This window comes from Pristis pectinata, chromosome 32, assembly GCF_009764475.1.
Source record: "Pristis pectinata isolate sPriPec2 chromosome 32, sPriPec2.1.pri, whole genome shotgun sequence".
Lineage (NCBI taxonomy): Eukaryota > Metazoa > Chordata > Chondrichthyes > Rhinopristiformes > Pristidae > Pristis > Pristis pectinata.
The window spans coordinates 4547229-4560899 of NC_067436.1; the positions used below are offsets into that span (position 1 = coordinate 4547229).

Sequence of the window (13671 nt, forward strand, 5' to 3'; positions counted from 1 at the left end):
TACGTATACACGTTTGTTCCTATGATTGGCAGAACTAGTCTTTCTCTCTCCACTTTTAGTAATTGTTCTTTCTGATTAGTCTTATGTGCTTTTGATGCCGTTCATCACACACTGTGGAGGTGTGATTACCATATCGAGTGATTTTTATGTACTTTCTGACTTACAGACAAAATCAATTTAAGGACCTCTGTTAAAATGGATCCCGTTCATTACCCAGGAACGGACTGTACACTTTAACATGATTAAATCTCTATTAAAGAACATCAAGTAATATTATTTTGAAAGAATGTAAAATACCCAATACTTCCCCTTCTCCCTTCATGGTGGTCCTGCACCATTCCAACTCTGACCTGGCACCGAGGATAAGTGGCTGTAATTGGCAAGGGCTTTGAGGGTTCCTTAGAAAGTGTCAATGTGATCTTTCGCTGCCATTGGGACACAAACTTTACTCTGGCTGTATTTGGGAAATCCATTTTCTCGGCAGAGTTCATACGTTCTTCATTTACCCACCTTGGCTCCATTTCCCACGATGTCCAGACGTAATAGATCGATTGATCCCAGTCCTGAGGGCCCTCACTAAACCACACAGAGAGTTCCACATCTCCACTCCCCTCCCCTTTACCCACTCCTGAGTGGCAGTTTGAACACTATTCTCCCTCAGACCACACTACTGCCATCAAATCAGTTCCTCTGACCTGCTAAAATTGTGGAATACAAGCCAACCTTTCCACCCAGGCCATGCAGTTTAATAATTAAATCGCTGCTGTCAGGCTTGTGCTGCCCTTCTGCATGGTTATTATGTTCTTCCTGAGACCGAAGGTGTGTTCTGTACAGGGTCTGACCTTGTGTAGCCCAACGTCCCTTCAGCGTCAGGTTTGTTGCTGTAAAGGCATTGAAACCAATGATGTTAGAACTTGTGACATTGCTTAGACTGCAGAGGATTAACAAGCCATTGTAAAATCAAAATCTATTGCAGAGCAGGGGAATGACTATAAACAATACATGGTCAGGCTGTTGACCTATCTGCCTGGAATCCCGTTGGCCAAGTTCACTTTGGATCATCGGATTTACTACGAGTTGGGCAGAACCGTTGCCCAAATGGACAAGATGCTTCACGAGGTAGTTTGATATTTTCCTCCTTTGAATAGTCATGGAAGTGTACTCTGGACTGCAACAGTGTAAGAGCTGCCTTTATACTGGCAATGCCACATTCTCTTATAAATACCGTCAAACTCATTATCATCTCTCTTCCTCCAGGCAAGAGACAAGAGAATATTATCCGCTGTAGAGTGATGGACTGAATGATAATGTTCTGTGTAACAAATCATGTTTCCATGGTGATCTGTGTGCCTTTATGGCACTGCTGGATTGGTTGTGCCCACACCCAAAAGTGTAGACGTCTGTACTCACCGAGTTAGATTCTGGAATCTGGTGCTGCTAGTGCAGTAACTCTCACTGCTCTTCAGTGAAACGCCCACCACCCTTCCCAGCAGGTGCCATAGCTCTACACAGCTGGCACTTGTTCCGCACAAGGAGCAGTGAGAGAAAGAAGCTCTGGAGTTTGACATCCCTTGGCATTAGATACCAGACCACCTTTTGCACTCATGCAGTTGGCACTAACTAGATCCCAGACCACCCTTTTACTCTCACACTTGTAGAACCACAGGTATCACTGCATACCTGTTCATTTTGTGATGATTCTTGAGTTTTGCTGGGCTTAAGTTCTTCGAGGCCCGTTGACGGACTGGATCCAAAATTGGTTTGGTGACAGGAGGCAGAGGGTGGTGGCGGGCGGGTGTTTTCCTTACTGGGGGTCTGTAACAGATGGAGTACCGCAGGGATTGGTGCTGCGGTCTTTGTCGTTTGTCATATATATAACGGACTTGGATGAGAATGGAGGAGTTCTGATTACTAACTCTGCAGATGGCATGAAAATCGGAGTCATAAATAGTGAAGAAGGTTGTCTAAGGACACAGATCAGCTGGAAAGTTGGATGGAGTGGTGTCAGAGGGAATGTAATCCAGACAAGTGTGAAGTAATGTGCTTTGGGAAGTCAAATTCTTGTAGGGCATATAGAGTAAATGGCAGGGAACTTTGGAGTGTTGATGTACAGAGAGACCTAGGGGTGCATGTCCACAGCTCAGTGAAAGTGGCGATACAGCATAGAGAAGGCATTTGGTCTGCTTCCCTTCATTCGCCATAAGTCGATTGAGTTGGGATGTCATGTTGCAGCTGTACAAAACATTGGTTAGATTGCATTTGGAATATTGTTCAGTTGCCACACTACAGGACATGGCAGCAATAGAGAGAGTGCAGAAGAGATTCACCAGGATGTTGCCTGGAACGGAGGGCTGGAGTTATAAGGAGAGATTGGACAGGCTGGGATTGTTCTCAATGGAACGTAGGAGGCTGAGGGGTGACCTTATATAGATTTACAAAATGATGAGGGGCATAGATGTGATAGATAGAGTCTTTTTCCCAGGGAAGGGGAGTCCAGACGAGGGGGCATTAAGTGGGGAGTAATTGAAAGGAAATCTGAGGGGTGAGTTTTTTTACACAGAGAGTGGTGAATATGTGGAATGAGCTGCCAGAGGAGGTATAATTACAATGGGTGCTTGGATAGGACAGGCGCAGAGGGGAACGGGTGTAATGCAGGCAAAGGGGATGAGGGACCTCTTTCTGTGCTGTGTGATTCTAGATTCTAAATTCTGGGCCATTAATCTGAGTCACAGAGCCACAGAAGGTGGCCATTCAGCCCATCATTAGCTACCAATCGGTCCTGTTCCCCTGCTTATTGCCTGTGGCCCGGCAAAAGTTTCCTTTTCAAATGATATCCAACTCCCTATTGGAAGCTACGATAGAATCCCCTTCCGCCACCCCCTCAAGCAATGGTCCCAGACCAAAGAGACTCACTATGTAAAAAAATATTCCCTTATCTCAGCCCAAGCTGTGTGAGCAAGCTGGAGGGTGAGGGTTGAGGTAAGCCATGCCGTCTCTATGTCTATTTGTACGAAAGGATTGAAGGTCCACTATTGCAGAGCTTCCAGGTTCTTTTTACTATCCATGACTAACTTAGGCTGAGAACATCAAAGGAAACACATGTGTTTATTGTGGCAGTCAGCACTCACAACCTGAAATGTGGACAATGTTGCAATCGTTAACTGAATTGCTGAGGGCTTCCCAGTTTTTCTGTGTTTGCTCAAGGACCAGTAGGGTGTGAGGTTGGCAGAAACTAAAGCTTAAGGTCTGAATGGAAGTAAATGTGATATGTGATGAATGGTGTTAACCGTCATGTCCCCCCCTCCCACCTACGTACACTCATTGAGACAATAACACATTTTCAACCATCAGGAATTCCGTCACCCTACCATGAAGAGCCTGCACCGAGACAAATTTATATGGAACCTTTCAAACACTAATCTTCTGGAAAGGTACCTGCATGAAATGGAGGAGGGTGAAACACTCATGATTATAAAGCAAGTTATTCAACAGTTCAAGGAGAAGATCCGTCCCAACTTGCACAAGTTTCGTCAAGGTAAGTTAATCTTTATTGAAAAGCTGGACAAGTTCCTGATGAGTCACAATGTTCCACTGTGGAATCGGCCTGTCCTAGGTTTAACGCCATACAAGCTACCTCCTCTGATCCCTCTGTTCTGTTTACTTCCCAAACCAACAGCCTGTTTAAGAATTAGAGCTGGAGGTATTAGAACTGGTGGGTTGCAGCCTCTGGGAGAGTGGATCACACAACCCAGTGGAAAATGTTGCCTTGCTAAGTTCCCATTGCTTGTAGAATAAACATGCATCCTGTGTTGTGGTAACAACTCATCAAGCTGCTTTGAAAGGTATGATTGAGAGGATCAAGAGATGTCATGCAATGATTTGGTTGCAAGAATACTTTGTGTTAGTGATCTACAGAGCAATGTTCAACATAGTATTATTTGTGGTTTTGGAAGATTTAGGTTTATGTGTAATGTGTTGGTGTGTTTATATAAAAAAGAATTACAGCGTACAACAGTAGTTATAAGTAAATAGACCTTAACTTTCGTTAGATGAGCTAGTGAACTAAATAGCCAGAGAGTCGCAAGATTAAGCAGGATATGATTGGGAAAGCAGGACACGTGATGTGTTGCAGCTGCAGGAGGTGGGAATGCATGCAGGTAGAGAAAGTCCAAGCAACCGCAGCAGATGTCTGCACCAGGAGGAACTTAAACTGTGTTGTTGAGCTGGAGCCTGAGCTGCAGGTGTTATGGTGTGTTGGGAGACAGGAGACAGTCACACGCCTCGGGTTAGGTAGTGGCCTGGATTTGGACGGAGGTCAGGGAGAGAAGGATGTGATTGACAGGTGATGCAGGAACCTCACCGCTAACCTGCACTGCTGCTTGTACAGGGTGACAAAGGCTGAAGGGAAGATGGCCAGTCTGTGATACGGGAGTCCGTTCAATTGAGGGGAAGGGAAAGGAAGGTAGTCACAGTGGTGGAGAGAAGAGCTTTGGGCATTTGTACCGTTCTGCTTCTATAAGGCTGTGTGAAATGTCCGGTGCTAAAGTTAGATCAGGAGAAGCAGTTGGAGTGGGAAGGGAGGATCCAGTTATTGTGGCTCACACAGCAACCACACATCTTGTTAGAGATGGGAATGAGGTTCTGCTGAAAGGGTTTGAGGAGACAGAGTTGATAATAAAATGGGAAACTTTAAGGGTAATAATTTCCAGACCTATACCTGAGCCGTTGGCGAAGGGGCTGAAAGGTTCAGAGAGTTAATAACATGACTCAGGAAGTGCTGTCAGAGAAAGGGGTCACGATCTGTGGGACACTGGCACCAATGTTGGGGAAATGAGACTATTCTGATTATATCAGAGTCGGATTTATTATCACTGACTTGTATGATGTGAGATTTGTTTTGTGACAGCAGTGCAGTGCAAAATATTCCCATAAATTACAAAAAATAAATAAATAGTGCATGGACCGTTCAGATATCTGATGGTGGAGGGGAAGAAGCTTTTCTGAATCATTCAGTGTGGGTCTTCAGGCTCCTGTACCTCCTCCCAGATGGTAATAATGAGGGGGCATGTCCTGGATGCTGAAGGCCCTTAGTGATGGATGCCACCTTCTTGAGGCACCGCCTCTTGAAGGTGTCCTTGACGTTGGGGAGGGTTGTGCCCATGATGGAGCTGGCTGAGTCTATGACCCTCTGCAACCTCTTGCGATCCTGCGCATTGGAGCCTACATACTGATGTCACTGATCGGGTCCGCAGGATTCTTGAGCGGGAGGGAGAGCAGCCAGAAGTTGTGGTCCATATTGGCACCAACGACATAGGTAGGAAGGGGGATGAGGTCCTGAAGAGTGAGTTCAGGGAGCTAGGCAGAAAATTGAGGAACAGGACCTCAAGGGTAGCAATCTCGGGATTGCCTGCCAGTGCCACGTGATAGTGACTGCTGGAATAGGAGGAGGTGGCAGATAAATGCGTGGCTGAGAAGCTGGTGCAGGAGGGAGGGTTTTAGATTTCTGGATCATTGGGATCTCTTCTCGGGAAGGTGGAACCTGTACAGAGAGGACGGGTTACACCCGAACCAGAGGGGGGCCAATATCCTTGCGGCGAGATTTGCTAGGGTGGTTCGGGAGGGTTTAAACTAGTTTGTGAGGGGGAAGGGAACCGGAGGAGTAGGTCAGAGGAAGAAGGGAATGGGGAAAAAGTTAGATCAAACAGGTAGAGAGGCTCTGGGGAAGGAGAAGCAGAATACAGGCTATAAAAGTAGTAAGGTAGATGGACCTTACTACTTTTTACTTAAATGCAAGAAGTGTCAGGAATAAGGGGGATGAACTGAGGGCTTGGATAAGTATGGGGGACTATGATATCGTGGTTATTACTGAGACGTGGCTGATGTCAGGAGAGGAGTGGATATTGAATATTCCTGGTTTTCGGTGTTTTAAGAGGGATAGGGAAGGGGGGAGAAGAGGTGGAGGGGTGGCGATACTGGTCAGGGACACTGTTACGGCTGTGGAAAAGATGGATGTTGTAGGAGGATCATCTCTAGGGTCCGTATGGGTGGAATTAAGGAACAAGAAAGGAGCAGTTACTCTACTGGGAGTATTCTATAGGCCCCCTGGTAGCAGTAGAGATATAGAGGAGCAGATTGGCAGGCAGTGTTTGGAGAGAAGAAAAAATAACAGGGTTGTTATAATGGGAGACTTCAACTTCCCAAATATAGACTGGAACCTGCTTAGTGCCAAAGGTTTAGATGGGACGGAATTTGTTAAATGTGTCCAGGAGGGATTCCTGATGCAGTATGTCGACAGGCCGACTAGAGGGAATGCCATGTTAGATCTAGTTTTAGGAAGTGAACCGGGACAGGTGAAGGATCTATTGGTGGGTGAGCATTTGGGGGACAGTGACCATTGCTCCATAACCTTTAAAATTGTCATGGACACGGACAGGTGCAGAGAGGACAAGAGGTTTTTCAATTGGGGAAGGGCGAACTACGAGGCTATAAGGAGAGAACTTGGGAGTGTAAATTGGGATGTCCTTTTTGAAGGAAAATGTGCCATGGAGATGTGGTTGATGTTCAGGGATCTTATGCAGGATGTTAGGGATAAATATGTCCCGGTGAGGCAGAGAAGGAATGGCAGGGTGAAGGAATCGTGGGTGACGAGAGAGGTGGAACGACTTGTTAGGGAGAAGAAGGTAGCACACGTGAGGTATAAGCAGCAAGGTTCAGACAGGGCCCGTGAGGAATATAGGGTAGCGAGGAAGGAACTTAAGAAAGGGCTGAGGAGAGCTAGAAGGGGACATGAAAAGGCTTTGGCTAGTAGGATTAAGGAAAATCCCAAGGCCTTTTTCAAGTACGTGAAGGGTAGGAGGATGGCTAGGGTAAGGTAGGGTCCGATTAAGGACAAAGGTGGGAGAATTTGCTTGGAGGCGACGGAAGTGGGAGAAGTTCTCAATGAATACTTCTCTTCGGTATTCACCAGGGAGAGGGGTCTTGATGATGCGGAAGGGAGTGCTGGTAGGGGTAATGTTCTCGAGGTTGTAGATATCAAGAGAGAGGATGTGTTGAAGTTGTTAAATAATATTAAGACAGATAAATCTCCGGGGCCTGACGGGATTTTCCCCAGGCTGCTTCGAGAGGCGAGGGAGGAGATTGTTGAACCGCTGGTAGGGATCTTTGAGTCCTCGTTGTCCACGGGGATGGTGCCAGAGGATTGGAGGGTTGCGAATGTTGTCCCCTTGTTCAAAAAAGGTAATAGGGATAGGCCAGGGAATTATAGACCGGTGAGTCTCACGTCTGTGGTGGGTAAGCTGTTAGAAAGGATTCTAAGGGATAGGATTTATGAACACCTTGAGAATCATGGACTGATTAGGGACAGCCAGCATGGCTTTGTGAAGGGAAGATCTTGCCTCACAAGCCTGATAGAGTTCTTTGAGGAGGTGACCAGGAAGATTGATGAGGGCAGTGCGGTGGATGTGGTTTACATGGATTTTAGTAAGGCGTTTGATAAGGTTCCTCATGGTAGGCTTCTTCAGAAGGTCAGAGGCCAAGGGATCCAAGGAAGCTTGGCTGTGTGGATTAGGAATTGGCTTGCATGTAGAGGGCAGAGGGTTGTGGTGGAAGGAGTGCCCTCGGATTGGAAGGCAGTGACTAGTGGTGTCCCGCAGGGATCGGTTCTGGGACCTCTACTTTTTGTGATATTCATAGATGACTTAGATGAGGGGGTGGAAGGCTGGGGTTAGTAAGTTTGCGGACGACACTAAGATCGGCGGTGTTGTGGATAGTGTGGAGGGCTGTCGGAGCTTACAGAGGGATATTGATAGGATGCAGAGCTGGGCTGACAAGTGGCAGATGGAGTTCAATCCGGAGAAGTGTGAGGTGGTACACTTTGGAAGGACAAACTCCCAGGGCAGAGTACAGGGTAAACGGCAAGGTACTTGGCAGTGTAGAGGAGCAGAGGGATCTGGGGGTTCATATTCACAGTTCATTGAAAGTTGCCTCACAGGTGGAAAGAGCAGTTAAGAAGGCCAATGGGATGTTAGCTTTCATAAATCGCAGGATTGAGTTTAAGAGCCGCGAGGTGATGATGCAGCTTTACAAAACTCTAGTTAGGCCACACTTAGAGTACTGTGTTCAGTTCTGGTTGCCTCATTATAGGAAGGATGTGGAGGCGTTGGAGAGGGTGCAGAGGAGATTTACCAGGATGCTGCCTGGATTAGAGAGTATTGAATATGAGGAGAGGCTTAAGGTGCTAGGCTTTATTCACTGGAAAGGAGGAGGATGAGAGGAGACATGATAGAGGTATATAAAATACTGAGAGGAATAGATAGAGTAGACAGTCAGCGCCTCCTTTCAGGGCACCAATGCTCAAGACGAGAGGGCATGGCTTTAAGGTTATGGGTGGGAGGTTCAGGGGAGATGTCAGGGGGAGGTTTTTCACCCAGAGAGTGGTTGGTGCATGGAATGCACTGCCTGGGGTGGTGGTGGAGGCAGATACATTGAACAGGTTCAAGAGCTTGTTGGATAGGCATATGGAGGAGTGTGGGATGGGGGGATATGCGGGAGGAAGGGGTTAGGTAGTGTGAGGGTGGTTTGATGGACGGCACAACATGGTGGTCCGAAGGGCCTGTTTTGTGCTGTATGGTTCTATGGTTCTATGGTACCAGGCGGTGATGCAACCAGTCAGAATGCTCTCCACTGCACATCTATGGAAATTTGCAAGAGTCTTTAGTGACATACCGAACCTCCTCAGACTCCTAATGAAGTAGAGCCACTGGCATGCCTTCTTCGTGATTACATCAATGTGTTGGGCCCAGGATAGATCCCCCGAGATGTTGACGCCCAGGAACTTGAAGCTTTTCACCTTTTCCACCACTGACCCCTCATTGAGGACTGGTGTGCTCACAACTTCCCCCTCCTGAAGTACTTTTATTCATTTACAGGATGTGGCCATTGTCGGCCAGACCAGCGTCCATCCCTATTTGCCCTTGGGAAAATGGTGAGCTGCCTTTGTGAACTGCTGTAGTCCTCCTGGCAAACATTCCCCCGCAGTGCTATTGGGAAAGAGGAGTCCATGGATTTAGACCCAGTTATAAATGTCCAAGGCAGGATGGTGTGGGACTTGAAGGGGAACCTGGAGGTGGTGACACTGCCATGCAGTTGTTGCCCTTATCCTTCTCAGTGGTCGAGGTCGTGGGTTGGGAGGTTCTATCTGAGAAGGCTGGGTGAGTAACTGCAGTGCATTTTGTAGTTAGTACACACTGAGTATCAGTGATGGAGGGAGTGTGGTTAATGGGGTGGCGATCAAGTGGGCTGCTTTGTTTGAGGTGGTATCGAGCTTCTTGAGTGTTGTTGAATTTGAACTCATCTAGGCAAGTGGAAAGTTCGGTCCTGACATGTCCAGTAGATGGTGGAGTGGCTGAGTTACTCACTGCATCTTACCCTGTCTCTGACCCAACCAGGGCATTAAGTGTCTGGTCCATTTGACTTCCTTGTTAATGATAACCCCAAGATAACGATGGTGTTTGAATCAATGATGATTGTTGTCATTGAATATCAAGGGGAGAGGGTTAGATTCACTTGTGTTGAAGATGGTCATTGCCTGGCACTTTTGTGGCATGGATGTTACTTTACACTTGTCAGTCCATGCCTGAATGTTGCTTGGCTCTTGCTGCATGCTGGCATGGACTGCTTCACCTAATAAGCAGTTGCAAATGGAATTGAATATAGTGCAATCAGCAAACATCATAACTCCTGACCTTATGTTGGAAGAAAGGTCATTGATGAAGTAGTTGAAGATGGTTGGGGCTAGGACACTGCCCTGAGTATCACCTCCAGTGATGTCTTGGGGCTTGAACGATTGACCACCTTCCTTTGTATGAGGTTTGGTTCCTACTGCTGGACTGTTATTTCCATTAAACCCATTGATCAGATTTACCAGGGCTCCTTGATGACACAGTTGGCCAAGTGCTGCCTTGATGTTAAGGGCAGTCACTCTCACCTCACATCTAGAATTCAGCTCTTTTGTCAATGTGTGGGATCTGGGTGAGATCTGGTCCTGGTAAAGCCCAAACTGTTCATCAGTGAGTAGGTTATTGGTATAAAGGAGAGGACTTTGGTCAGAAAAGAAATAGTTGAAAGAGGAGAGTTCTCATTCTAAAGTATTGTTCAATTTTGCTGTTAAAATTTCTCGACCCTAACTTACAGTTTTATTTGCGGAGTTAGTCAGTGGTGGACAAGCTGCCTGCTGGTGGTAGATTCACAGTTCAGTTAGAACTGGGTAGCTGAGTCACAACCTGAGAAGAAGTCTACGTACAGTATCAGTGGTGTGCACCTTCCACTCTGCAAAGGGCAGGGGTTACATCAGGGAAATGCTGCCACAATTATTTTAAAAAATGGTTAAATTGATAATAAAATAACGTATCATATCTAAAGCTGAAAGCAGTCTGGAATTAAATTTGCATTGATCTGGTGCAGAAGATGGTTTCTTCCTCTGATAACAGAGGAATGGTGGGTTCCCTCAGTCCCATCAGATGTACGTCAGGTGCCACTTGTGCAATCCAGGAGGATTCTTGTGTCCTCAAAGTCAAAATTGAGTTTATTGTCATCTGTACAAGTACACGTGTACACAGGTTCTAACGAAAAGCTTACTCGCAGCAGCGTCACACAGGCACATAGCAACATTCACAAGAAAAACATAAATTATACAAAATTATACAAGAAGGGACACAATTAGAACAAAAGAAAGAGTCCATTGTAGTGCAAAGTGGTCATAATGTTGCTATACTGAGGCAGTGATTTAGATTGTGCCGGTTGGTTCAAGAACCGAATGGTTGAAGGGAAGTCTCTGTTCCTGAACCTGGTGGTATGGGACTTTAGGCTTTTGTGCCTCCTGCCCGATGGTAGCTGTGAGAAGATGGCATGGCCCGGATGGTGGGGATCTTTGATGATGGATGTTGCCTTCTTGAGGCAGCGCCCTCTGTAGATGGTGGGGAGGGACGTGCCCGTGATGTATTGGGCTGGCTGTGTGGTGGAAGCTTCGTCAGAAACAGTGGGTGTGGAGGGTTCACCTCCAATGTTGGTGAGGTGGAGATGCAGTGGGGGGGGGGGTTGGGTGAACGGGGAAGGGAAGGGGGTCAGCAAGGGCATAACCGGTTGTGGAAAGGATGGGCTGCAGCTGGTTTTGGTAGTAGGGGGTGACGGCTGAATGTAGAGGGGGCACTGCAGTTGGCGACGGTGCTGGTTGAGATGTTGCTGGTAATGGGGGATGGGTTGGGATTTACATGAGGGAGGATCAGAGGAAGCCTGAGTAGAGTAGAAGATGATGGGCACACTTGCCTTCATCAGTCAGCGTATTGGGTGCAGGAGTTGCAACGTCACGTTACAGCTGTACAAGGCGTTGGTAAGGCCACACTTGGAGTACTGCGTACAGTTCTGGTCACACTGCTACAGGAAGGATGTTATTAAACTGGAAAGGGTGCAAAAAAGATTTACAAGGGTGTTATAAGGAGAGACTGGATAGGCTGAGACTGTTTTCCCTGGAGTGTAGGAGAATGAGGGTGACCTTATAGAGGTTTATAAAATCATGAGGGGCACAGATAAAGTGAATATCTCTTTATTGTCTTTTCCCCAGTCCAAAACTAGAGGGCACAGGTTTAAGATGAGGGAGGAAAGATTTAAAAGGGACTTGAAGGGTAAGTATTTCACACAGAGGGCGTTGGGTGTATGGAACAATGCCAGTGGAAGTGGTAGAGGTGGGTATAACTACAACTCATTTCGACAGGTACATGGACAGGAAAGGCTTGGAGGGATATGGGCCAAATGTGGGAAAATGGGACTAGCTCATTTAGGCAACTTGGTCAGCCACGGATGAGTTGGGCTGAACGGCCTGTTTCCTTGCTGTGTGACTCTATGATTCTCTCTGAGTTTGAATGCCAGCACGGACTGGTTGGGACGAATGGCCTGTTTCTGGGCTGTGTTTCCCACGTAATCCTAAGCACCAGTCCTTGCGGTTTGCAGCCTACCCTTCCTAGGAAGGAACTGACCTTGGGAGACCAGCACCCATCTGAAACCCCCCCCACCGGAGGAACACAGCCTGGCAGCTACTCAAGGCGGCACCACAGCCAGTGTGAGGGGCGGTGACGGAGGGCAAGAGCAAAGCATTGCAGAGAGTGTGGGGCAGGGGTTGGCATGGGTTAGAAGTCGGCAGTGGAGGGGGAGGGAGGGGCCTGATGCAGCCACCTGGGAGGGGAAGATGAAGCCAGAAGTGTGGTCACTTTTGGAACCTGTGGGGGGGAGATGGCTGGTGTCTGATGGGGGCCGGGGGTGGGGTTTGGAACTGGCAGCAGCGGGAATACCACACAACAGTTAAACTGCAAACGTCGGGAACGGAAACAGAGTTAATGTTAAAAGTTGATGAATCTTCAGAAGGTGGAAGCAAAATAGCTTCAATATTCAGAAGAAGGTGGGAAGTGGGGGGAAGGGTGAAAGGAGGAGGAAATTGGAAAGGTTCAGTCAGAGACCTTTTCCCAGGGCGACAATGGCTAACACGAGGGGGCATAACTTTAAGGTGATTGGAGGAAGGTATAAGGGGGATGTCATGGGTACATTTTTTACACAGAGAGTGGTGGGTGTGTGGAACGCACTGCCGGCAGAGGTTGTGGGGGCAGATACATTAGGGATATTTAAGAGAGACACGTGAATGATAGAAAAATAGGGGGCTATGTGGGAGGGAAGGGTTAGATAGATCTTAGAGCAGGATAAAATGTCGGCACAACATTGTGGGCCGAAGGGCCTGTACTGTGCTGTAGTGTTCTATGTTCTATGGCATAAAGAATGAAGACAGGGTGAAGAGTTCACCATCTGATGGAAAGAACTTGGCATTGAGAGGCAACATAATGAGCTGGAGACACAAGAGTGCAGACACTGGAGGAACTGGAAGATGCTGGAGGAACTCGGCGGGTCAGGCAATATCCGTGGAGGGAGATGGACAACCGACGTTTCGGGTCGAGACTCTTCATCTGGACTCAGCTGGCTTGCCCGCAGCATCTTGTTTGTTGAACATTGGGTGCTGGTTTGTTGGCTGTAGGTAAACAACAAACGTCAGTGCAACAAAAGGACGATGATTTTCCAGTGTTGTTGGCCACTCGTTTGGTGCCAGAGGACCGGAAATGCAAGACCTAGTTCTCTTGTTTTAAGTAGGGAGAAAGGTTTTAGACTGAGGTATAGATCTGTCATGGAAATAAAATAAGCTGCACTTGCTGGAAATCAGAAAAAGACAGAAAATGCTGGGAACACTCAGCAGGTCAGGCAGTGTCTGCGGAGAGAGATTCAGTCAATATCTCAGGTCTAAGGACCTTTCACTTTCCCTGAACTGTTAACTCTGCTTCTCTCCCCACAGATGCTGCCTGACCTGCTGAGTGTTTCCAGCATTTTTTTTATTTTGGATTTGTTAAGGGGAGGGTCACGTCTGACTAACTTAACTGCTGCTTTTGAGGGAACTAAACAAAGTGATTCGGAGGGCAGAGCATTTTCACAAGGCGTTTGACAGATTCCCACAAGAAAGGAAAAGCCTGTGGGATCCAAGGGAAGATAGGAAGCCAGGGTTCAAAATTGGCTCAGTGATAAAAACCAAAAGGGCAAGGGTCATCAGGAGTTTTAGGAACTGGACGCCTGCGTATAGCGGGT

General features: G+C 47.3%; 1 protein-coding gene across 1 annotated transcript in view; it reads left to right on the forward strand.

Moving 5' to 3' along the window:
* The window catches only part of LOC127585160 (hydroxylysine kinase-like), a 36644-nt gene that overhangs the window by 11133 nt on the left and 11840 nt on the right, over positions 1–13671 (forward strand). The window contains 2 exon segments of the mRNA XM_052042375.1: positions 977–1119; positions 3352–3535. Of these exon segments, the coding sequence (XP_051898335.1) occupies positions 977–1119; positions 3352–3535 (327 nt within the window).